General features: G+C 58.6%; 1 protein-coding gene across 1 annotated transcript; it reads right to left on the bottom strand.

Moving 5' to 3' along the window:
• Window positions 1–20,391, bottom strand: LOC129694415 (collagen alpha-1(XI) chain-like; the record flags this gene model as incomplete). Its single annotated transcript, XM_055631129.1, is given in 5 exon segments — window positions 1–102; window positions 2,926–3,201; window positions 3,416–3,454; window positions 3,457–3,584; window positions 20,136–20,391. Coding segments are annotated over 5 exon segments (651 nt in total), but the record flags the coding sequence as incomplete, so codon positions are not given.
• Between the last annotated feature and the right edge of the window lie 4,927 nt (window positions 20,392–25,318).

The following is a 25,318-nucleotide window of genomic DNA, read 5'->3' as shown; positions in this document are numbered from 1 at the left end:
CTCATACACCTCCTGGTCGAGGATCCTGGTGCCAAACACCAGGATGCCGCTGGTGTCGAGGATGGCATTGTGGGCTCGGGCCAGCGGGCGGGTCACCTTCTTCTTGCAAATCCCCGATCAATCGATCACGTCCTACTTGTGGACGCTGATCGCCCGTGTGCCACATGTTACACCCACCACTCCCCTGTCACACGCCGCACCACCCATTTGAGTGTGAGCCCATGTGAGTGTGTTCCTTGGTGTGACTCCTTGTGAGTAATGTCCTGAGTGTGTGTTGTGTGATCCCGTTTGAGTGTGAAGCCATGTGACCATCACATACCCCCCGATTGCACACACACTCCCCCCAGCACCACGCCGCCCCCCCGTCCATACCCCCCCCCGTCACACACCCTCCCCGTCACACACACGTTCACCCCGTCACCCGTCACACACCCCCCCCGTCACACCCTGTCACCCCCACCCACCACATCCACACTCCCCCCCGTCACACACACCCCCCCCCGTCACACACTCCCCCCCGTCACACACCCCCCCCCTGTCACACACACCCCGTGTCACACACACACCCCCCTTCGGTCACACACCCCTCCCCCCGTCACACACCCCCCCGTCACACACCCCCCCCCGTCACACACACCCCCCCCCGTCCCACACACACCCCCCCCGTCACACACCCCCCCGTCACACACACCCCCCCGTCACACACCCCCCCGTCACACACACCCCCCCCGTCCACATCACCCCCCGTCACCACGACTTCACACCCCCCGTCACACACCCCCCCGTCACACACACCCCCCCGTCCCACACACCCCCGTCAAACACACACCCCCCGTCACACACACACACCCCCCGTCACACACACCCCACAGTCACACACCCCCCGTCACCACACCACATCCCCCGTCACACACACCCACACACACCCCCCGTCACACACTCCCCCCGTCACACCCACCCCCGTCAGTCACACACCCCCCGTCACACAACCCCCCCGTCACACACCCCCCCCCACACACACACCCCGTCCACACACACACCCCCGTCACACACACCACACACACACTCACCCCCGTCACACACACCCCCCCCGTCACACCACACCCCCCGTCACACACACCCCCCCCGTCACACACACCCCCCGTCACACACACCCCCGTCACACACTACCCACGTCACACACTCCCCCGTCACACACACACTCCCCGTCACACACACTCCCCCCGTCACACACACACCCCCCACACACCCCCCACACACCCCTCCCACACACCACACACACCCCACCCGTCACACACCCCCCCGTCACACACACCCCCCCCACACACACCCCCGTCACACACCCCCCGTCACACACCCCCCGTCACACTCCCCGGTCACCCCACCCCCCGTCACACACCCCCCCCGTCACCACCCCACCCCCCCACACACCCCCACCGTCACACCCCCCGTCACACACACCCCCCCCGTCACACACACCCCCCCCCGTCACACACCACCCCGTCACACTCCCCCCGTCACACCCCCCCGTCACACACACACCCCCGTCACACACACCCCCCCGTCACACACACCCCCCCGTCACACACACCCCCGTCCACACACACACCCCCCCGTCACCACACACACCCCCGTCACACACTCCCCCCGTCACACACACCCCCCGTCACACTCCCTCCCCCCCCGTCACACACACCCCCCCGTCACACCACACACCCCCCCTCCCCCACACACACCCCCCATTCACACACCCCCCCCGTCACACACACACCCCCCCCGTCACACACACCCCCCGTCACACCCCCCCGTCACACACACCACTCCCCCCGTCACACACACCCCCCGTCACACACCCCCCGTCACACAACACCCCCCGTCACACACCCCCCCGTCACACACACCCCCCCACACACGTCACACCCCCCCCGTCACACACTCCCCCCGTCACACACTCCCCCCCCCGTCACACACACCCCCGTCACACACACCCCCCCCCACACACCCCCCCGTCACACACCCCCCCGTCACACACCCCCCCCCGTCACACCCTCCCACGCACCACACTCCCCCCCGTCACACACCCCCGTCACACACACCCCCCCCCACACACACACACCCCCCCGTCACACACCCCCCCGTCACACACACACCCCCCCGTCACACACACCCCCCCGTCACACACACCACCCCCCGTTCACACCCCCCCGTCACACACCCCCCACACACACACCCCGTCCCACACTCCCCCGTCACACACTCCCCCCCGTCACACACACCCCCACGGTCACACACCCCCGTCACACACACCCCCCCCGTCACACACACCCCCGTCACACACACCCCCCACACACCCCCCCGTCACACACCCCCCCCGTCACACACACCCCCCCACACACACACCCCCCCGTCACACACCCCCCCCGTCACACACTCCCCCCCCGTCACACACTCCCCACCCCCCCCGTCACACACCCCCGTCACACCCCCCCGTCACACACACCACCCCGTCACACACACCCCCCGTCACACACACCACCCCCCGTCACACACTCCCCCGTCACACACACTCCCCCCGTCACACTCCCCCCCCCCGTCACACTCCCCCGTCACACACTCGCCCCGTCACACACACCCCCCTCGTCACACACACCCCCCCCGTCACACACTCCCCCCCCCGTCACACACACCCCCCCCCACGTCACACACTCCCCCCCGTCCACACACCCACGTCAAGACATTCCCACATCCCACGGATTGCCATCAGACCCACTCGCCGGCATTCCTCCTGGGTAGGAAGGGAGCAAGGGGAGGGGGGGATGGGGTGAGGAGGGGAGAGGGAGGAGGGGGAGCTGGGGTGGAGGAGTGAGGGGGTGAAGAGGGGATGGGGTGCGGGACGGGGGGTAGTGGGGGGAGGGGAGGGGGTACCCACTTGTTGTCGGCCAGGCTAACGCTGCTGAAGATGGGGGTACTGCTCTGGGGGGGTTGTCCGTGCTGGTCCTCGTACAGGAAGAAGGGTGAACGCCCTATCTCCACGCCGAGCTGCTGGACCTGCTGACCGCTGTAGATGGACAGCAGGAAGGCCTGGGTCGTCCGCTTGGGCCTCAGGGTCATCAGGATGGAGAAATCCTGCGGGAATGTCCCGTCTGTGGGGAGAGCGAGGGGGTCAGACAACGTACCCCTGAACCCTGACCCTGAAACCCCCTGAACCCCGACCCCCACCCCCGAAACCCCCCAAACCCCGACCCTCACCCTGAACCCTAACCCCCCCCCCATGTCTGTGGGGGGGAGAACGAGGGGGGTCAGACAACATTCCCCCGAAATCCCGACCCTGAACCCCCGAGCCCCACCCAAACTGCCCCCCCCCCCCACCAACACTGTCCCCCCCATGGGCTTGTTTGAGCAGGCGGGCACCTACCAGGGTAGAGTGGCTAGTGGGGGCACTGAGCTGGGCCGGCTCTTGGTCACTCGGTACGCCACGTCGGGGGTCCCCGAGTGCCGGCGACTCTTGCAGAATCCGGCCGTCTGCATCACTCCCTCCGGCAGGCTGGGAAACTCTAGAGCCTGGAGAACGTCCACGGGTCCGGCTGTGGAGAGAGAGAGAGGGAGAGAGGGGTCAGTCAGTGTCCCGGCACGGCCGGAAGCAACAACCACCCCCACAACACCAACACTACACATACCCACCCCCCCACACGAAAACCCCCCACACACGAAACCCCCCACCCACCCTACCACCCCCACCACAAAACCCCCACACACCCAACCCACCCACCACCCCCCCCACCAACACCAACCCCCCCCACACACCAACCCCCCCCACACACCACCACCCACACCAAACACACACCAACCCCCCCCACACACGAACCCCCCCCACACTAACCCCCCCACACACCAACCCCCCACACACACCAACACTACAAAACACACAACCCCCCCACACGAACCCCCCCACACACCCCCCCACACACTGAACCCCCCCCACAAACAAACCCACCCACACCACCAACCCACACACCACCAACCCACACACACACCAACCCCCCCCCACACCCCACCCCCCACACACCCAACCCCCCACAGCAACCAACCCCCCCCACACACACACAAACACTCCCCACACACCAACCCCCCCACACACCAACCCCCCCACACACACCCACCACCCACACCAACACCCCACACACCCAACCCCCCAAACACACCACCCCCCACCACCACACCACCCCCCCCCAAACAAAACCCCCCACACCCACACCAAACCCAAACACACAACAACCCCCCCACACACCCACCCCCGTAACAAACACCACCCCCCACACACCCCAAAACCACACCCAACCACCACCCCCACACCACCCACACACAAACCAACCCCCCCCACAACACCAACCCCCCCACACACCAACCCCCACAAACACCAACCCCCCCCACACACCAACCCCCCACACACAACCAACCCCCCACACACCCCACCCCCACACTAAACACACCAAAACCACCAACCACAACACCCACCAACCACCACACACCCAACCCCCCCCACAAATACCCCCCCACACACCCAACCCCACACACACACCAACCCCCCACACACCAACCACCCCACACACACCAAACCCCCCACACACAACCCACCCAACCACCCACCACCCACACCAACCCCCAACCACCAAACCCAACAAAAACGCCAACCCCCCACACACACCAACCCCCCAAACACCACCAACACCCCACACACCAACCCAACACCCACACAAACCCCCCAACAAACACACAACCACCCACCACCAACCCACCCACAACACCCACCACACAAAACACCACACACACACCCCCCCACCACCCCCCCCCCACACACCAACCCCCCCCACACACCAACACCCCCAACACACCAAACCCCCCCCACACACCAACTCCCCCCACAAACCAACCCCCACACCAACCCCCCGCACACACCAACCCCCCCCACAACCAACCCCCCCACCACACCAACCCCCCACACCAACAACCCCACACACACCAACCCCCCCACACCACACCAACCCCCCCCACACACCAACCCCCCCCAAACAACCAACCCCCCACACACAAACCACAACACACACACCAACCCCCCACACACACCAACCCCCCCCCACACCAACCCCACCCACACACACCAAACCCCCCACACACCACCCCACCCACACACCAACCCCCCCCACACACACCAACCCCCCCCACCCACCCCCCCACACTACCCCCCCCACACACCAACCCCCAACACAACACCACCCCCCCACAACACAACCCCCCCCACACACCCAACACCCCACAACACCAACCCCCCCACACACCAACCCCCCCACACACCACCCCACACACCCACCAACCCCCCACCACACACCAACCCCCCCACACACAAACCCCCACACACACCAAACCCCCCCACAAACACCAACCCCCCACACACACCAACCCCCCACACACCAACCTCCCACACACCAACCCCCCACACACCAACCCCCCCACACACCAACCCCACCACACACCGTGGGGCGGTGTGTTGAGGGGCGGGGGTGTGTGTGGGGGGGTTGTGTGGGGCGGGGGTGGGGGTGGGGTTGTGTGTGGGCGGGGGGTGTGTGTGGGCGGGGGGTGGGTGGTGGGGGGTATGGTGTGCGGTGGGGGGGGGGGGGTGTGTGTGGGTAGGGGGGGGGGGGTGGGGGGGTGTGTGGGCGGGGGGTGGGGGTGGGGGGTGGTGTGGTTGGGGGTGGGGGGGGGGGTGTGTGGGTGTGTGGGGGGGGGGGTGTGTGTGGGTGGGTGGGTGGGGGTGTGTGTGGGGGGGGGGGTGTGTGTGGGCGGGGGGTGGGGGTGGGGGTTGTGTGTGGGCGGGGGGTGGGGGGGTGGGGGTGTGTGTGTGGGCGGGGGGGGTGTGTGGGGCTGGGGGTGGGGGGTGTATGTGGGCGGGGGGTATCCGGCAGTTTGGGGGGGGGTGTGTGTTGGCGGGGGGTGGGGGGTGGGGGGTGTGTGGGGGGGGGGGGTGTGTGTGGGGCGGTGTGTGTGGGCGGGGGGTGGGGGGTGGGGGGGTGTGTGTGGGGGGGTGTGTGGGCGGTCGGGGGGGTGGGGGGTGGGGGGGGTGTGTGGGGGGGGGTGTATGTGGGCGGGGGGGTGTGTCCGGCAGTTTAGGCGGGGGGTGTGTGTTGGGGGGGGGTGGGGGTGGGTGGGGGTGTGTGTGGGGGTGTGTGTGGGCGGGGGGGGTGTGTGGGTGGGGGGTGTGTGTGGGGGGTGTGTGTGTGGGGCGGGGGGTGGGGGTGGGGGGTGTGTGTGGGAGGGGGGTGTGTGTGGGCGGGGGGGGGGGGGTGTATGTGGGGGGTGTGTGTGGGCGGGGGGTGTGGGGGTGGGGGGGGGTGTGTGTGGGGGGGGGGTGGGTGGGGGGGGTGGGTGGTGGGGGTGGGGGTGGGGGGGGTGTGTGTGGGGTGGTTGGGGGGGGGTGTGTGGTTGGGTGTGTTGGGGTGGGGGGGGTGGTGTGGTGGGGGGTGTGGGTTTGGGGGGGTTGTGGTGTGTGTGGGTGTGGGGAGGTGTGTGTGTGGGGGGGTGTGTGTGGTGGTGTGGGGGGGGTGACACGGCAGTTTAGGCGGGGGGTGAGTTGGCGGACACCGGTTGCGGTGGGATTGTACAGCCCCAGTGATGTCCAGCCACCACCGCTAGACACAGTGGGTGAAGTTCCATCACACCCCACCCTGTAATCACTCTCGACCTCAGCTCCATAATTGCTCGTCACACTGTGATTAGTGAACTATTTATATTCCCAACGTTTAGCCCAAGGATCAGTCTGTCCAAAAGGAGATTCCGTCCACGACTCGGTCAGCCTTTAGCAAAGGTCAAGTCAAGGTCAAGACCTGGGCATGTCTCACGTTAGAGGGAGACCCTGACCCATCCGAGACTGGGGGAGGGGAGGGGGAGATGTGGAGACGTCTCCACCAGTGGGAGAGCCTGGAACGAGGGACAGTTACAGGATTAGGGGGCGGACATTTAAAACTGAGGTGTGCAGGAACTTCTTCTCCCAGAGGGAGGTGAATCTGTGGGATTCTCCAGCCCGGATCACTGGGGGTTTAAAGAGGAGGGAGGGAAATGTGTGAAAGATGGGGGGGATGGAGGGCGATGGGGAACTGGCACAGAAGAGGAGATGAGGCCTGGGGCAGATCAGCCCTGATCACGGTGGGGGTGGGGCAGGCTGGAGGGGCCTCATGTATGCTAGTCCCACCTGCCTGCGTTTGGCCCATATCCCTCTACACACAAAATAGACACAGAGTGCTGGAGTAACTCAGCGGGTCGGGCAGCATCTGTGGAGAGAAGGAATGGGTGATGTTTTGGGTCGCGTCTGAAGATGGGTGAGGATCAAGGTTGAAGGTCATGCTTCCGGAGGTCACAAACCACGGTCAAGGGTAGTGGACGATGGTCGAGGTCAGGGGTCACGATCAAGGGTTATAGTCAAGGATCATGATCGAGGGTCACGATTGAGAATTACAGTTGAGGGTTTGAAGTTCACAGCCAAGGGTCGAGGGTGAAGTGAAGGTTGTGGTCATTGGTCGAGGGTCGAGGCTGAAGACAGTGTGGCTGCAGCAGTTGCCACTGATCCCGGTCGGGGCTGTGGTCCCAGTGTTGTCCGTGTTGCCGCCGAGATTTGTACCGGTGCGGCGGTGTGAATCTGTAACTTCAGATTCTGTGGGACCCATCATCAGACTGGTGTTAGTCACAGATTCAGATTCAGATTCAATTTTAATTGTCATTGTCAGTGTACAGTACAGAGACAACGAAATGCATTTAGCACTGGTACAGGCTCACACCACTGGCACCCCCACACAATAGTGGTGTCACTGGCTCACACCACTGACACCCCCACACAATAGTGGTGTCAGTCACACTGATACTGGCTCACACCACTGGCACCCCCACATAATACTGGTGTCACTGGCTCACACCGCTGACACCCCCACACAATAGTGGTGTACGCACGCATGCATACACACACACGAATGTACGCATGCACACACACGCACGCACACACACACAAGCGCACACACACACACACTCACTCGCAGGCACACACACAGACACACACACACTCTCAGACACACACACACACAGACACACACACACACACACACACAGACACACACTCACACACAGACGCTCACAGACACACACACACAGACACACACTCACACAGACACACACAGATAGACAGACACAGACACAAACACACACAGACACACACTCACAGACACACTCACACAAACACTCACAGGCAGACACAAACACACAGACACAGACACTCACACACACAGACACACACACACACACCCAGGCAGACGCACACACACACATACTCACACACACAGACACACACTCACATACATACACAGTCACACACACAGTCACACACAGACACACACTGACAGACACACACATACACTCACACACACTGACACACACACACACCCACACATGCAGACACACACTCACACACAGACATACATACACTCAGACACACACGCACGCACACACACACACACACACCTATACACTCACAGACACACTCACAGACACATACTCACGCAGATATACACTCAGACACCCACAGACACACACGCACACACACACAGACACACACGCACACACACACACACACACACACACACACACACACACACACACACACACACACACACACACGAACACACACACACACACACACACACACACACACACACACACACACACACACACACACACACACACACACAGATCCACACACCCCTCCCCCACTGAATACTGATGACAACTGCAGACCAGTGCTGGCTCAGACACAAACTACTAATGTCATTCCAATCTCTCTGCAATGAATGCTGGCACAATTACAAAACGTAAATTGTTTTTCCAGAGACAGACAGGAGTGTGGAGCCTGCCTGTCACTATTCACTCAAATAAACACCTCACGTTCCCACACAGCTCCCAGGTTCAGCCCGGACCTTCAGCGCTGTCTGTGTGGAGGTTGCACGTTCTCCCCGTGACCACGTGGGTTTCCCCTGCGTGCACCTGGTTCCACCCCCCCCCCCCCCCCCCCCCCAACATCATAAAGCCGTGCGGGGTGTGGGGGTTAATGGGCCCCCAATGTGTGGGTGGGGGTTGGGCTGTGGGGGCAGGTGATGGGATCAGTGTAAATGGGTTGTTCCATTTAGTTTAGTTTAGTTTACAGATACAGTGCGGAAACAGGCCCTTCGGCCCACCGGGTCCGTGCCGACCAGCGATCCCCGCACACTAACACTATTCTACACACACCAGGGACAATTTACAATTTTACCCAAGCCAATTAACCTACAAACCTGCACGTCTTTGGAGTGTGGGAGGAAACTGGAGCACCTGGAGAAAACCCACGTGGTCAGGGGGAGAACGTACAAACTCCGTGCAGACAGCGCCAGTAGTCAGGATGGAACCCGGGTCTCTGGCGCTGTGAGGCAGCTGCTCCACCCGCTGCACCACCGTGCCGCCCACAGTTGTTGGTCACTGAAGGGTGGGACAGGCTGGAAGAGCCGAGTGGCCTCCTGCTCCCATGTGCTGGTGTTGCTGCCATGTGAGGGTAGGATGGTGACGGGACCAGGCATGTAATGGGTCAACAGCAGCAACAGGCGGGGGTCGGGATGGTGCAGCCTGCATCTATATACAACCGCGAGCACAGTGTACAACACAAACAAACCATCACACACACACACACACCATGCCAGCTTCTGCCACGGGCAGTGAGTGAGAGAGGGTGGAAACACACCCTTCCACCATCCACCCTGAATCACCATAAACCTCCCTAGATTCAACCAGGTCTCCATCATCTTCAGGCCAGTGGGCTGCAGAATGGATGATGCAGATGGGGCAGATAAGTGGCAGGTGTGGCATCTTGTGGAATCAAACCAGGACACCTACACAGTGAAAGGCCGGGAGTGTAGAGTAGAGGGGTGTAGGGGTGAATGGCAGGGCCCATGGGAACGTGGTAGAGCGAGGGGTCTAAGGCCGCAGCAGGTGGCGCTACAGCTAGGCGGGGTGGTCAAGAAGGTTTTCAGCACTGGCCTTCATTAGTCAGCGTGTTACATACAGAAGTTGGGACATTATGTAGCAGTTGTACAAGGCGTTGGTGAGGCTGCTGCATTTGGAGAGTTGTGGTCACCCTGCTACATGGAATATGTAATTAGGTTGGAAAGGCTGCAGAGATTTACACAGATGTTAAACAGAATGTGACTGCGTAGCACAGTAACACACGCTCTTCAGCCCACGGATCTGTGACTGATGAAGCCAAATGAAAGTACTCTGACCAGCCAATACATGGTGACATCCCCCCCACAAACCCCCACGCCCCCCAGCCCCCCAACACCCCCTCACACCCCCCCACCCCACCCCCCCCCACCCCCCCCCACAACCCCCACCCCCCCACAACCCCCCACCCCCCCCCCCCCCCACCACAACCCCCATCCCCACTTCCCAACACCCCCCCCCACAACCCCCCCCCCCCCACAACCCCCACCCCCCCCACAACCCCCACCCCCCCCCCCACAACCCCCACAACCCCAACACCCCCCCCCCCACCACAACCCCCACCCCCACTTCCCAACACCCCCCCCACAACCCCCACCCCCCCCACACACCCCCACTTCCCCCCACCCCCCCCCCACAACCCCCACCATCCCACCATCCCCACCCCCCCACAACCCCCACCCCCCAACACCCCCCCCAACAACCCCCCCCACAACCCCCACCCCCACCACAACCCCCACCCCCACCCCACAACCCCCCACCCCACTTCCCAACACCCCCCCCCCCCACAACCCCCACCCCCCCACAACCCCCCCCCCACTTCCCAACACCCCCCCCACAACCCCCACCCCCCACAACCCCCACCCCCACTTCCCCCCACCCCCCCCCCACCCCCCCCACCATCCCACAATCCACCCCCCCCACAACCCCCCCCCCCCCACCCCCCCACAAACCCCCCAACACCCCCCCACAACCCCCCCCCACAAAACCCACCCCCACCACAACCCCCACCCCCACTTCCCAACACCCCCCCCCCACAACCCCCACCATCCCACAATCCCCACCCCCCCCACAACCCCCCACCCCCCAACACCCCCCCACAACCCCCCCCACAATCCCCACCCAAACAACTGGAGGGGCTGAGCTACAGGGGAGGTTGGGCCAGGCGACGACTTGATTCCTTGGAGCGCAGGAGAATGAGTGGGAATCTTATAGAGGTGTACAAAATCATGAGAGGAATAAATAGAACAGAGTGTGGCGGGGACAGAGATATGGGATGAAACCAGAGCAAAGAAAGCATGCAAACTCCACACAGACAGCATCCGGAATCAGGACCATACCCGGTTCCCAGGAGAGACGGAGGAGAGTGGGGACGGGGGGGAGAAGTGGGGAGGAATGTGTGAAAGATTGGGGGTCGGGTCAGTAGAGCGAGGGGTCACCTCGGGTCAGCACAGTCAGCGGTCCCTCCCGCCCCCCCCCCCCCCCCTTATCAGCCCCCCACACCCAGACCAACAGCACGCCCCCTGCCCTGTGCCGGAATGTTCTTCAGGAAGGGGTGTGTGGGATCGATTTCTCAGCTGCGGAAACAGACCACACTCTGGCACCAATGCTTGTTATTAAAACAGAAACCAGAGAAGGAGAGAGGGGGAGAGGGGGAGAGAGGGAGAGAGGGAGAGAGGGAGAGAGGGGGAGGGAGAGAGGGATAGAGGGGGAGAGAGAGAGAGGGAGAGAAGCGGAGAGGGACAGAAAGATAGAGGGAGAGAGGGAGAGGGAAGGAATATCATGTGAAGAGAGAGAGAGGCTGGTAGAGGGAGAGAGGGAGGGAGAGGAGGGAGAGGGGGGGAGAGGGAGGGGGAGGGGGAGAGGGGGGGAGAGGGGAGAGAGGGAGAGAGAGGGAGGAGAGACAGGGAGAGGGATAGAGGGATAGAGGGATAGAGGGATAGAGGGGGAGAGGGAGGAGAGGGGAGAGAGGGAGAGAGGGAGAGAGGGATAGAGAGGAGAGAAAGTTAGAGAGGGACTGGAGGGAGAAGGGAGAGAGAGAGAGAGAGGGAGAGAGGGAGAGAGGGAGAGAGGGAGAGAGGGGGAGAGGGGGAGAGAGAGGGAGAGAGAGATAGAGAGAGAGAGAAGGAGAGGGAGAGAGAGGGAGACTGGAGAGAGGGGGAGAGGGGGAGAGGGACAGAGAGTGGGAGAGAGCAGCAGGCGGAATGAATGCCTCATTCAGAGCGGCACAGACCGACAGTGTGTCGGCACAAAGAGTGTGTGTGGAGGTGGGGGCTAACCGGATCGCCACCCCACCCCTAACCCCATCACCCTCCCCCCACCCACCAACATACACCCCCAACCTCTCCCCTCCACCCTCCCCCATCCCCCCCCCCACCCCACCTCGACGGAGAAGATAGTTGCCTGAAGTTTAACCACGATCCAAACCAACTGGGAAAATAATTGGCAGATGGAAAAACAATCCCTCACACCCGCACTAACCAAGAAATTATCTATCTCTGCCTTAAATATATCCACTGACTTGTGGCCACCACAGCCGTCTGTGTCAAAGAATTCCACAGATTCACCACCCTCTGGCTAAAGAAATTCCTCCTCATCTCCTTCCTAAAGGAAGTCCTTTAATTCTGAGGCTGTGTCCTCTAGTCCTAAACTCTCCCACTAGTGGAAACATCCTCTCCACATCCACTCTATCCAGGCCTTTCACTATTCTGTACGTTTCAATGAGGTCCCCCCTCAATGAGTTCTTCTAAACTACAGTGAATACAAAACGCTCATCATATGTTAATCCACTCATTCCTGGGATCATTCTTGTAAACCTCCTCTGGACCCTCTCCAGAGCCAGCACATCCTTCCTCAGATACGGGGCCCAAATTTGCTCACAATATTCCAAATGTGGTCTGAGCATCGCCTTATAGAGCCTCAATATTACATTGTAGTAGGGAGAGAGGTAGGGGGTGGGTGGAGGGGGGGGGGGGGGGGTTAGAGGGGAGAGAAAGGGTTAAGGGGGGAGAAGAGAGGGAGAGGGAGAGAGAGGGAGAGGGAGGGGAGAGAGAGGTAGAGGGAAGGAGAGGGAGAGGGAGAGAGGGAGAGGGAGAGGGAGAGGGAGAGGGAGAGGGAGAGAGAGAGAGGGAGAGAGAGAGAGGGGAGAGAGAGAGAGAGAGAGAGAGGACATATGAAAGGGGAGGGCAGTTTCAGTTTAGTTTATTGTCCCGTGTACCGAGGTACAGTGAAAAGCTTTTGTTATGTGCTATCCAGTCAGCGGAAAGACAATACATGATTACAATCGAGCCGTCTACAGTGTACAGATACATGATAAGGGAATAACGTTTAGTGCAAGGTAAAGCCAGCAATGTCCGATCAAGGATAGTCCAAGGGTCACCAGTGAGGTAGATGGGAGGTCAAGACCGCACTCTAGTTGGTGAGAGGACGGTTCAGTTGCCTGATAACAGCCGGGAAGCAACTGTCCCTGAATCTGGATGTGAGAAAGAGGGGTGAGGGGGAGAAGAGGCTTTGTGGTGAGCCCGGACATGATGGGCCGAAGGGCCCCCTGTGGCCTGGACAATGGGTTTCCCTCTCCCCCCCGTCCTGTGTGTCTGAACGTGGGCAGAGTGCCTGTGCTGGCCTCCCTGTCACAGACAGCGAGCGGCTCCAGGGCCAGGAGTTGGTGGGGAATACTGATCAGGACATTCCTGGAACGTGAGGAGATTCCTCACCCATGCCTGGCTCCTGATGCTGGGGAGAGGAGACAGCCAACTGGTGCACGGGGAGACTGTCAGTGCGTGGGGAGTGAAGGGAGAGTGTGGGGTGGGGGAGTGGGTCAGTCTGGGGGAGACTGTGGGAGAGGGGGGGTAGACTGGGGAACAGATATATAGGAGCCCACACTCCCCACACACTGGCCGGTCTGGATAATTCGGGCGGACACTGGCCCGGTATTTCAACAGATCAATGGTCAGTGGAATCAGACGGAGAGTCAGTGACCAAGGGCAGCAATCCAGGGTGGCCAAGTCACGGATAAAGTTAAATTAATGAATGGGCTGGGTGTGTGGGCGGGAGACCAGCGGCCGGGAGTGTTTCAGGATCAGAGGGTGGAATATTTGAGGCATCAGTTGGGAGAGAGGACGGGGCTGATGAGTTAGTTGTGCCTGAAAAAATGGTGGAAGTTTCTGAGGATTTATGAAGGAGGGAAAGTAGATGTCAGTGTAGAAGAGAATATGGAATTAATATCAGCAGATACGTTAAACAGATGTGGGCCACGCTGCAGACATCCCTGTAACAACAGCTCACAGCTGACAGGCTGCAGGGAGCAGGGATTGACGGGGTGACTAGGATGTGACCTGTCCTACCCTGGGCTGTAAAGGCAGCAGCTGCAGAGAAGTGGACCCAGTGGTTGAAGTTTCACAAACCTCACTCTGTTCCAGACGGCACCAGCGGCTTGGAGAACCAGCCCTCTTGAGCAAGACGTAAAGTCAATAAACAGCCCATCATTCAGGAAAGCTGAATATAATCAAATGTAGTCAGCGTGAATTTATGAAAGTGGCCCGTGTTTGGATCACTGTTTGTTGTTGAGGATATGACATGCAGGAACCTGGAGCTAAACTCGCCGGTAGTACCCATCCTCCAACCTACCACCTTGCTGCCCTTCAACCTTTTGTAAATCTGCATTTTCTCTGTAACTATAACACTGTCAGACGATATTGTTTCCTGTAGGGGGGATAGAATCTAGAACACATGGCCTGAGGGAGGGGGGAATCTAGATAACATGGCCTAGGGGGGGGGGGGGGGGGGGGGGGGGGGGGAGAGACTCACAATGTTTAACAAAGTATCTGGACCAGCGCTTGGACCACCCAGGCAGTGAAGGTTCCCGAGCTGCTGCTTGGATTTGGGGTTGTTGGGGATGGGCAGTTGATGGTCAGCACGGACATGATAGGCCTAATGGCCTGTTTCTGTGCAAAAATGTAACATAGAACAGTACAGCCCAAGAACAGGCCCTTCGGCCCACAATGTGTGTGCCCACATACCCATGTGCCTGATCTAACAGGCTATCCAATGTCATCTTTGTATCTGCCTTCTCCATGTTCTAGGCACCACCACCCACTGAGTATAAACATTGTCCAGCACATCAGTACGTGAACATTGAACAGTAGAGCACTGAAACGTGTCCTCTGGCCCACGATGTTAGTGCCGAGCATGATGCCAAGTTAAACTCACCTCATCTGCCTGTACACCATCCATATCCTGACATTTCCTGCACTTCCGTCTGCCCAGAAGCCTCTTCAACGCCCCTATTGTACCTGTCCCCACCACCACCCTTGGCAATATCCTCCAGACCCACACCACTCTCTGTGCAGAATTATGTCCACGCTGGCAAAAAGGTTCTGACTGTCTGCCCTAGTTATGCTTCTCATCATTTAAAATCCTTCTATCAGGTCTCCCCCCAACCCCTGGCGTTCCAGAGACAATATTCCGTCTAACCTCTCCCTGAAACCCTCTAATCCCGGCATTGTTTTGCTCAAACCTCCCCTGCACCGTCTCCAAAGCCCCCACATCCTTCCTGTAATGGGGCCTGACCAGCTGCATGGTGACTTCCTGACTCATGTACTCATGAAACGTTTGCCTTCTTCACCGACCGCTCTGTCCACTTATGTGGCCACTTTCACACAGTTATGGACTTGGACCCCACCATCCCTCTGTATCCCGCTGTGGTCTTGTCATCCATTATATATTTCCCCTAACATTCAACGCCTCAGATTGCTTGGATTAAACTCCATCTGCCATTTCTGTAGCTGAGCTCCATCGCGCTGTATCCTCAACAATCCACATAATCCTGGTGGCATCCGCAAACTTACTAACTAACCAACCCGTCCACATTTACGTCCAGGTCATTTATATATATAATCACAAACAGCAGAGGTCCCAGCACAGATCCCTGCAGAACTCCACTGGTCAACGGACCCAGCTCCACCACAACCCTCTATCTTTTATCAGCAAGCCAGTTGTGAAACGGTACGTAATGTCAGCCTGTACACCTCCGCCCCTCCCCATCCCACTCACCCACCCTGCGCCCCTCCCCATCCCACTCACCCACCCTCTGCCTCTCCCCCACCCCATGTGACCTTTGACCAGGTCCATGTGACATTTGACTAGGTCCATGTGGTTGGACGTTCTGGGAGTGAGATGACGTGGAATCTAGGATCAGCTGACAGCTGTCATGGAGACGGTAGTGGAGGCTCGTCCAGCCAGGAGGCCGGATGCAGGCAGGTGCTGTGGGGACCGGTGTGGGACCCTGTTGCCATGGTGACCACTGCTGGGACCCTGTTGCCATGGGGACCACTGCTGGGGACCCTGTTGCCATGGGGCCATGGGGTTGCCGTGGGGACCACTGCTGGGGACCCTGTTGCCATGGGGACCACTGCTGGGGCCCTGTTGCCATGTGGACCACTGCTAAGCCCCTGTTGCCGTGGGGACCACTGCTGGGGACCCTGTTGCCATAGGGACCACTGCTGGGGACCCTGTTGCCATGGGGACAATGCTGGGGGCCCCATTGCCGGGGGACCACTGCTGGGGACCCCACTGCTGGGACCCTGTTGCCATGGGGACCACTGCTAAGCCCCTGTTGCCGTGGGGACCACTGCTGGGGACCCTGTTGCCATGGGGACCACTGCTGGGGACCCGGTTTCCGTGGGGAACAATGCTGGGGCTCCTGTTGCCGTGGGGACCACTGCTGGGGACCCTGTTGCCATGGGGACCGGTGTGGGGCCCCTGTTGCCGTGGGGACCACTGCTTGGACCCCTGTTGTCATGGGGACCACTGCTGGGGACCCTGTTGCCATGGGGACGACTGCTGTGGCCCCTGTTGCCGTGGGGACCACGGCTGGGGACCCTGTTGCCATGGGGACCACTGCTGGGACCCTGTTGCCGTGGGGACCACTGTTGAGGCCCCTGTTGCCATGGGGACCGATGTGGGGCCCCTGTTGCCGTGGGGACCACTGCTTGGACCCCTGTTGCTGTGGGGACCACTGCTGGGGCCCCTGTTGCCATGGGGACCACTGCTGGGACCCTGTTGCCGTGGGGACCACTGTTGAGGCCCCTGTTGCCATGGGGACCGATGTGGGGCCCTGTTGCCGTGGGGACCACTGCTGGGGCCCCTGTTGCCATGGGGACCACTACTGGGACATCTACATGAAGCATGAGGATGAGAGGGACAGTGAGATGATTGATAGGTTTGCAGACGCCACTAAAGCCGGTGATGTTGTGGACGGAGAAGATAGTTGCCTGAAGTTAAACCAAGATCCAAACCAACTGGCACATTGGCAGATGGAACTCCCGACACCCGCACTATCCAAGAATCTATCAGTCACCACCTTAAAAATATCCACTGACTTGTGGCCTCCACTGCCGTTTGTGGCAAAGAATTCCACAGATTCACCACCCTCTGACTAAAGAAATTCCTCCTCATCTCTGTCCTAAAAGACGTCCTTTAATTCTGAGGCTGTGCCCTCTGGTCTTAGACTCTCCCACGAGTGGAAACATCCTCTCCACATCCACTCTATCCAGGCCTTTCACTGTTCTGTATGTTTCAATGAAGTCCCCCCTCATTCTTCTAAACTCCAGAGAGTACAGGCCCAGCGTCGACAAATGCTCATCGTAGGTTAACCCACTCATTCCTGGGATCATTCTTGTAAACCTCCTCTGGACCCTCTCCAGATCCGGCACATCCTTCTTCAAAACTACTCACAACGTTGGGATAGACCCAGCCTCAACTAACTCCTCTCGCAGCTCGTTCCATACACCCACCACCCTTTGTGTGAAAACGTTGCCCTTCAGATTCCTATTAAATTTACTAATGTTCATTTTAATCCCATCATCTAAATCATTAATGTATATTGTAAATAGTTGTGGCCCCATCACCGAGCCTTGCGGTACCACACTAGTCACTGCCTGCCATTCTAACTGGGACCCGTTAATCCTACTCTTTGTTTCCTGTCTGCCAACCACTTCTCTATCCATGTCAGCACTCTACACCCAATACCATGTGCCCTAATTTTGCCCACTAATCTCCTGTGTGGGACCTTCTCAAAGACTTTCTGAAAGTCCAGATACACTACATCCACTGGCTCTCCTTCATCCATTTTACTTGTAACATCCTCAAAACATTCCAGAGGATTAGTCAAGCAGGATTCCTCCTTTGTAAATCCATGCTGACTTGGACCGATCCTGTTACTGCTATCCAAATGTGTGGCTATTTCATCTTTAATAATTGACTCCAGCATCTTTCCCACCATGAAGTCGGGCTAACTGGTCTATAAATCTCCGTTTTCTCTCTCGCTCCTTTCTTAAAAAGTGGGATAACATTAGCTACCCTCCAATCCACAGGAACTGATCCTAAATCTACAGAACATTGGAAAATGACCACCAATGCATCCACTATTTCTAGAGCCACCTCCCTGAGGAACCTGGGATGCAGACCATCAGGCCCTGGGGATTTATCATCCTTCAGTCCCATCAGTCTACCCAACACTATTTCTCGCCTAATGCAAATTTCTTTCAGTTCCTCTGTCTCCCTAGGTCCTCTGTCCTCTAGTACATCTGGGAAATTGTTTGTGTCTTCCTTAGTGAATAGGGACCTAGGAGTAACATTTAACTCAGATGGCGGTGGGTGAATGGAACGAGCTGCCGGAGGAGGTTCAGCCTGAAACACCACCTATCTGTGATTGTGATTGGGGATGATCAGCCATGATCACATTGACTGGTGGTGCTGGCTCGAAGGGCCGAATGTCCTACTCCTGCACCTATTGAATAATGTCTATCCATGTTCTCCACAGAGGCTGCCTGACCCGCTGAGCTACTCCAGCACTCTGTGTCTATCTTTGCCAGAAGAGGTAGTTGTGGGAGATACAATAACAGCATTTAGCGCGACAATCCCCCCACACACACTGTTCCACACGTCCCCAGACGGTGTCTGGCTGAGACAGACAGACAGACAGACGGGGGATTCTTTACAGCGAGACGGGCCGGTTGACGGGAGCGGGAAAGAGGGGTTAGCAGGGCACCGGGCTAGCAGCAGACAGATGGGTAGAGCGGCCTCTAGCCTCCACCCCGGCAGTGAGGGAGCGCCTGGTCACTCTGTGGCCACAGGGCCGGTGTTCGCGCCGCGCTCCCTCCCGTTAACCCCTCGTTCGCCGCGGCAGTCGCCACTGAACCGCTCCGCGCACACCTTGCGGACCGGCCGCTACTCACAGCGAGCGGAGTGACAGAGGCGCCGCTGGCAACGCGCTCAGCTCAGCTCCCCACCCCCCCCCCCCCCCCCTCACTCCCCACCACTCACTCCCCGCTCTCCCCTCACTCCCCGCTCTCCCCTCACTCCCCACCACTCACTCCCCGCTCTCCACTCACTCCCCGCTCTCCACTCACTCCCCTCACTCACTCCCCTCACTCCCCCTCTCCCACATCCCGTCAAACGCTGGGAATTAATGTCTACCCTGCGGGTTTAAACCGTCCGTAACGAGGGAGGGGAGTAGAGGGGGGGGGGGGGGGGGGGAATAGAGGGGGGGTGGTGGTGGGGGGAGTAGAGGGGGGGGGGGGGGGGTGGTGATGGTGAGGGGGGGGGGGCTAGATGGAGTGAAAGAAGAGAGAGAAAAATAGTGAAAAAGGTAAGGGATGAGGGCGAAGGAGAGAAGGGGAAAGTGGAGAGAGAGGGAGAGTGAGAGAGAGTGGGGACGCTGAGGGTGAAAGAGTGTGAGAGGGAGCGAGAGGGGGGAGGGAGGGGGAGAGATAGAGCTAGAGAGAGAGGGGGAGAGATAGAGAGGGGAGAGATCGAGAGGGGGAGAGATGGAGTGGGGGGAGATGGAGGGGGAGAGAGAGGGAGGGGGAGAGATGGAGGGGAGAGAGGGAGGGAGGGAGAGAGGGAGGGGGGGAGAGGGAGGGGGGAGGAGAGAGGGGAGAGGGGATAGAGGGGAGAGGGGGGGAGAGGGGGGAGGGGGGGAGACGGGAGAGGGGGAGATGGGGGGAGAGGGGTAGAGAGGGAGGGGAGATTGGAGCGGTCGGGGTCTGGGTCGGGGTCGGGGTCGGCTTTACCTGCCGCGCTGGAGCCGAGACTGAGGATGCAGACGAGCGCCAGAGCGCAAAGAGAGACAGAGCGCCGCCAGCATCCTGTCAACTTGCAGCGGGCGTCCGAGCTCATGGTGGCGGCTCCGGCTCCGGCTCCTGGTCCGGCTCTGGGCTCCTGCAGTGGGCAGCGGGGCTAGCCAGGCGGAGCTGAATGTTGCAGGCGGGGCGCGGGGCCGGGATACCGCTGACAAGTGGAGTAACTCGGCGGCACCGGCAGGGAGACTGGGGGAGAGAGAGAGAGAGAGAGGGGGGAGGGAGAGAGAGAGAGAGGAGGGGAGGGAGGGAGAGAGAGAGGGGGGAGGGAGAGAGAGAGAGAGGAGGGAGAGAGAGAGAGGAGGGGGGGCGAGACGGGGAGGGGGCGAGACAGCCCGTCAGTCGGGGCAACGAATCAGCCGCGCCGCTCGCAGTCTCATTGGAGCCGCAGCGAGTGTAGGATGATCTGGAAAAGTGGCACAGACTGACGGGAGAGAGAGTGAGGGGAAGAGTGAGGGGGAGAGAGGAGGGGGGAGGGGAGAGAGGAGGGGGGGAGGGAGAAAGGAGGGAGAGGGAGAGGGGAGAGAGGGGAGAGGGCGGGGGGGACGGGACGGGGGGGGGACAAGCTCCTTCTAACAAAGCCCCCGATGGCTGACAATGACAGCGACTGTTACTAACTGGTGCTTCTGTGGTGTGGTGATCAGTGAAGTATATCCAGCAACATGATATCCCAATCCTATGAAGGCAAAGATGCCCAGTATGTATTCAAGAGAGAGTTAGATTTCGCTCTTAGGGCTAACGGAATCAAGGGATATGGGGAGAAGGCAGGAAGGCACTGATTGTGGATGATCAGCCATGATCACATTGAATGGCGGTGCTGGCTGGAAGGGCCGAATGTCCTACTCCTGCACCTATTGTCTATGTATCTATGTGCCTTCTACACCTCCCTATCCACCTGGTTAGACTGGTGGACACCAGCAACATGGCATGTCAACCTATGAAGGCAAGATGACCAAGATGCTGTGTGATCTCCGCCCCAAGATCGCTCAACACGCGGCTGCCCTTCAACACAATCTAACCCCCAAATGCAGCATATCTCTGCATTCAATTCCATTTGCCAACACTTAGTCTAGTCTAGTTTAGTTTGGTTTAGGTTAGTTTATTGTCACGCCCACCGAGGTACAGTGAAAGTCAGGCAGGCAGGCAGGCCGGCCGCCCACCCACCACCCCCTGTTTACCCGTCTCCGCATTCTTGGACAACGCTCTTCCTTATCTACAGCCACCAATTGTCACACCACCCACAATTTGCAGACGTCATTTCGGCAGTGACTACAAAGGTCCCAGCACTGATCACGCTGCACCAGTGGGTACAGATGTACGTTCATATACACCCTGCCTCACACCCCTTTGCCCCCCCCCCCCCCACCTTCAGATACCCCCCTCCATCACCCCCCCCCCCCCCCCACCTTCAGATACCCCCATCCATCACCCCCCCTCCCCCCGCCATGTTTGGACCTTAGACACAAGCAGTATTGGAATCTTGTGCTGGAGGAACACAACGGGTCAGGCAGCGAGTGTGGAGGGAATGGCCAGGTGACAGTTCTGGTCAGGACCTTTCAGACTGAATTTCTCGGCGAGCACAACAAGTAGCAACAAGACGAGCAGGACCAGGAGGGCCAACCAGGGTGGATGCGGCAGCCAAGGTGAGGGGAACTCAGAGAGATCCCACAAATATATCAGCTCAACTCCAGAGGGACCGTTTCCATGTGCCCATGACCACTGCCCAGTCCATCACCAGCTTTGACCTCCCCATCCATCGAGGGGATCTATCGCAGTCGCTGCCTCAAAAAGGCAGCCAACATCTTCAAGGACCCACATCTTCCTGGCCACACACTCATTTCACCCCTGCCATCCGGTAGAAGGTACAGGAGCCTGGAAACTGTAACATCCAGGTTCAAGAACAGCTACTTCCCCACAGTCATCAGGCTATTAAACACGGCAACAAATAAGCTCTGAGCTCTGAACTGCAAAAGACTATATTTGTTTAAGAAGGAACTGCAGATGCTCGAAAATCGAAGGTAGACAAAAATGCTGGAGAAACTCAGCGGGTGCAGCAGCATCTATGGAGCGAAGGAAATAGGTGACGTTTCAGGACGAGTCTGCAGTCTGAAGAATGGTTTCGACCCGAAACATCACCTATTCCTTCACTCCATAGATGCTGTCTCACCCGCTGAGTTACTCCAGCATTTTTGTCTATATTATTATTTGTTATTTGCACTATATTTGTTGTTTATATTGAACTTTTTCTTTATTCCCGTTATGTAAGAATTTAATTGTCCCCTCCAGGACATATGACAATAAAACACTCTTGACGCTTGAGCCTGTGGTTATTGGCTTGTGACACTGACCCCAGCACTGACCATCCTGAGAGCGGTCCCGACGCACGTTGTCACAGCTGCTGCCTTCCTAGGCACAAGGTCTAATCCACACACACACTGCCCTCTCCTGGAGCAAACACACCCATCAACGCTCAGCGCCCCCCCCCCCCCACTCACTCCCCACTCACTCACTCCTCACTCACTCACTCACTCACTCACTCACTCACTCACTCACTCACCCACTCACTCACTCACTCACCCCCTCCCTCACCCACTCACTCACTCACTCCCTCACCCCACTCACTCACTCACTCCACTCACTCACTCCCTCCCCACTCACTCCCCACTCACTCACTCACTCACTCACTCACTCCCTCACTCACTCACTCACTCACTCACTCACTCCCCACTCACTCACTCACCACTCACTCACTCACTCACTCACTCACTCACTCACTCACTCACTCACTCACTCACTCACTCACCACTCACTCACTCACTCACTCACTCACTCACTCACTCACTCACTCACTCACTCACTCCCTCACTCACTCACTCACTCCCCCACCCACTCACTCACTCACTCACTCACCCACTCACCCACTCACCCACTCACTCACTCCCTCACCCACTCACTCACTCACTCCCCACTCACTCACTCACTCACTCACTCACTCACTCACTCACTCACTCACTCACTCCCTCCCTCACTCACTCCCTCACTCACTCCCTCACTCACCCACCCACTCACTCACTCCCCCCCACTCACTCACTCACTCACCCACACTCTCACTCACTTAGTCACTATTTCATTCACTCTCACGCAATCTCACCCATTCACTCACTCCCACTCTCTCTTGCCCACTATCACTCACTCTCACTCACTCACTCACTCACTCACTCACTCACTCACTCACTCCCCCACTCCCTCCCTCCCTCACTCCCTCCCTCACTCCCCTCACTCACTCACTCACTCCCTCACTCACTCACTCACTCACTCACTCACTCACTCACTCACTCACTCACTCACTCCTCACTCACTCACATCACTCACTCACTCACTCACTCACTCACTCACTCACTCACTCACTCACCCACTCACTCACTCACTCACACTCATTCACCCACTCACCCACTCACTCACTCACTCACACTCACACAATCCCTCACTCACTCACTCACTCTCCTCACTCACTCACTCTCACTCACTCACTCACTCACTCACTCACTCACTCACTCACTCACTCACTCACTCACTCACTCACTCACTCACTCACTCACTCACTCACTCACTCACACCACTCACCCACTCACTCACTCACTCACTCACTCACTCACTCACTCACTCTCACTCACTCACTCACTCACTCACTCACTCATATACCACTCACTCACTCACTCACTCACTCACTCACTCACTCACTCACTCACTCACTCATATACCGGGAGATGGGACCGGGTCACCACACCACATATTATGGTAACAGCTCCCATCATGCCGACCAAGGTGCTCATCATCCAAGTGTATTTTAAATGTTGTGATAGTCCCAGCCTCAACTACCTCTTCCGGCAGCTTGTACACCCTCTGTGTGGAAAAGTTGCCCCTCAGGTTCTGGCTAAATCTTTGCCCCTCCCATCTTCAACCCATTTCCTCCAGTTTTCAATTCCCATACTCTGTGTAAAAGGCTCTGTGCATTTTACACGATCTATTTTCCTCTCTATAAGATCACCCCTTCGCCTGCCTCCTGCCCTGCGAGGAATCAAGTCCCAGCCTGCCCCTACCTCTCCCTGTAGCTCAAGCCCTGAAGTCCTGGCAACATCCTCGTAAATCTTCCAGTCTGTTTGAGGAATGCAGTGTGACTGCCCACGGTGTCAGACTGTCAGTGCTCTGCATGTACAGACTGCCCGCCGGGGGGGGTGGGGGGCAGATTCCGGCTGGTTTGCCACCATTCCTGTACACATGAGAACTTAACATACAGGAGTAAATTAGTCTCCGGCCCCTCCAGCCATAGATCCTGTCAACATGCCGTCTGATCTTCTGCCCAGCAGCATGTTCATGCACAGACTGTTCTTTGACTGGGTCGCACGCAACAAAAGCTTTTCACTGTACCTCACTACACGCGACAATAACTAAACTATTCCTGCCCCATGGCGTAGCCTGTGACCCCTGGAACATCCACCAATCTCTGCCTCATCCCTGCCTTGAATGGACTCAGTGACTGAGCCTCCACAATCCTCTGCAATAGTTTCACAACATTCTGCTGAAGAAACTTCTCCTGTCTCAGGCTTGAACATCCAACCACTTCTTTAGTGTAGAGATACAGCGCAGAAACAGGCCCTTCGGCCCACCGGCTCCATGCCGACCAGCGATCCCCACACACTAACACTATCCTACACACTGGGGACAATGTACAATTTTACCGAAGCCAATTAACCTACAAACATGCACGTCTTCGGAGGTCATGGGGAGAACGTGCAAACTCCACACAGACTGCACCCGTAGTCAGGAATGAACTGGGGTCTCTGGCGCTGTGAGGCAGCAGCTCTACCCGCTGCGCCACCATGCCGCCCTTGTTCTGAGCGACCCCCGTTCAAGCCATCCAGCCTTGTCATAGAGTGATACAGTGTGGAAACAGGCCCTTCGGCCCAACTAGCCCACACCGGCCAACAAGTCCCGCCCTAAGGCCCCATGGGGGGTTTAATACCACCTACAATTAGAACCTGGAACAGGCCCTTCGGCCCACAATATCTGTACCAACACAACATGTTCCCAAGTGAACCTTATCTCCTCAGCCAGCC

The sequence above is a fragment of the Leucoraja erinacea genome, unplaced genomic scaffold (assembly GCF_028641065.1).
Source record: "Leucoraja erinacea ecotype New England unplaced genomic scaffold, Leri_hhj_1 Leri_658S, whole genome shotgun sequence".
Classification (NCBI taxonomy): Eukaryota; Metazoa; Chordata; class Chondrichthyes; order Rajiformes; family Rajidae; genus Leucoraja; species Leucoraja erinaceus.
Note: the sequence above shows the minus strand (reverse complement) of the source record. Positions and strands in the feature narration are given on the sequence as shown.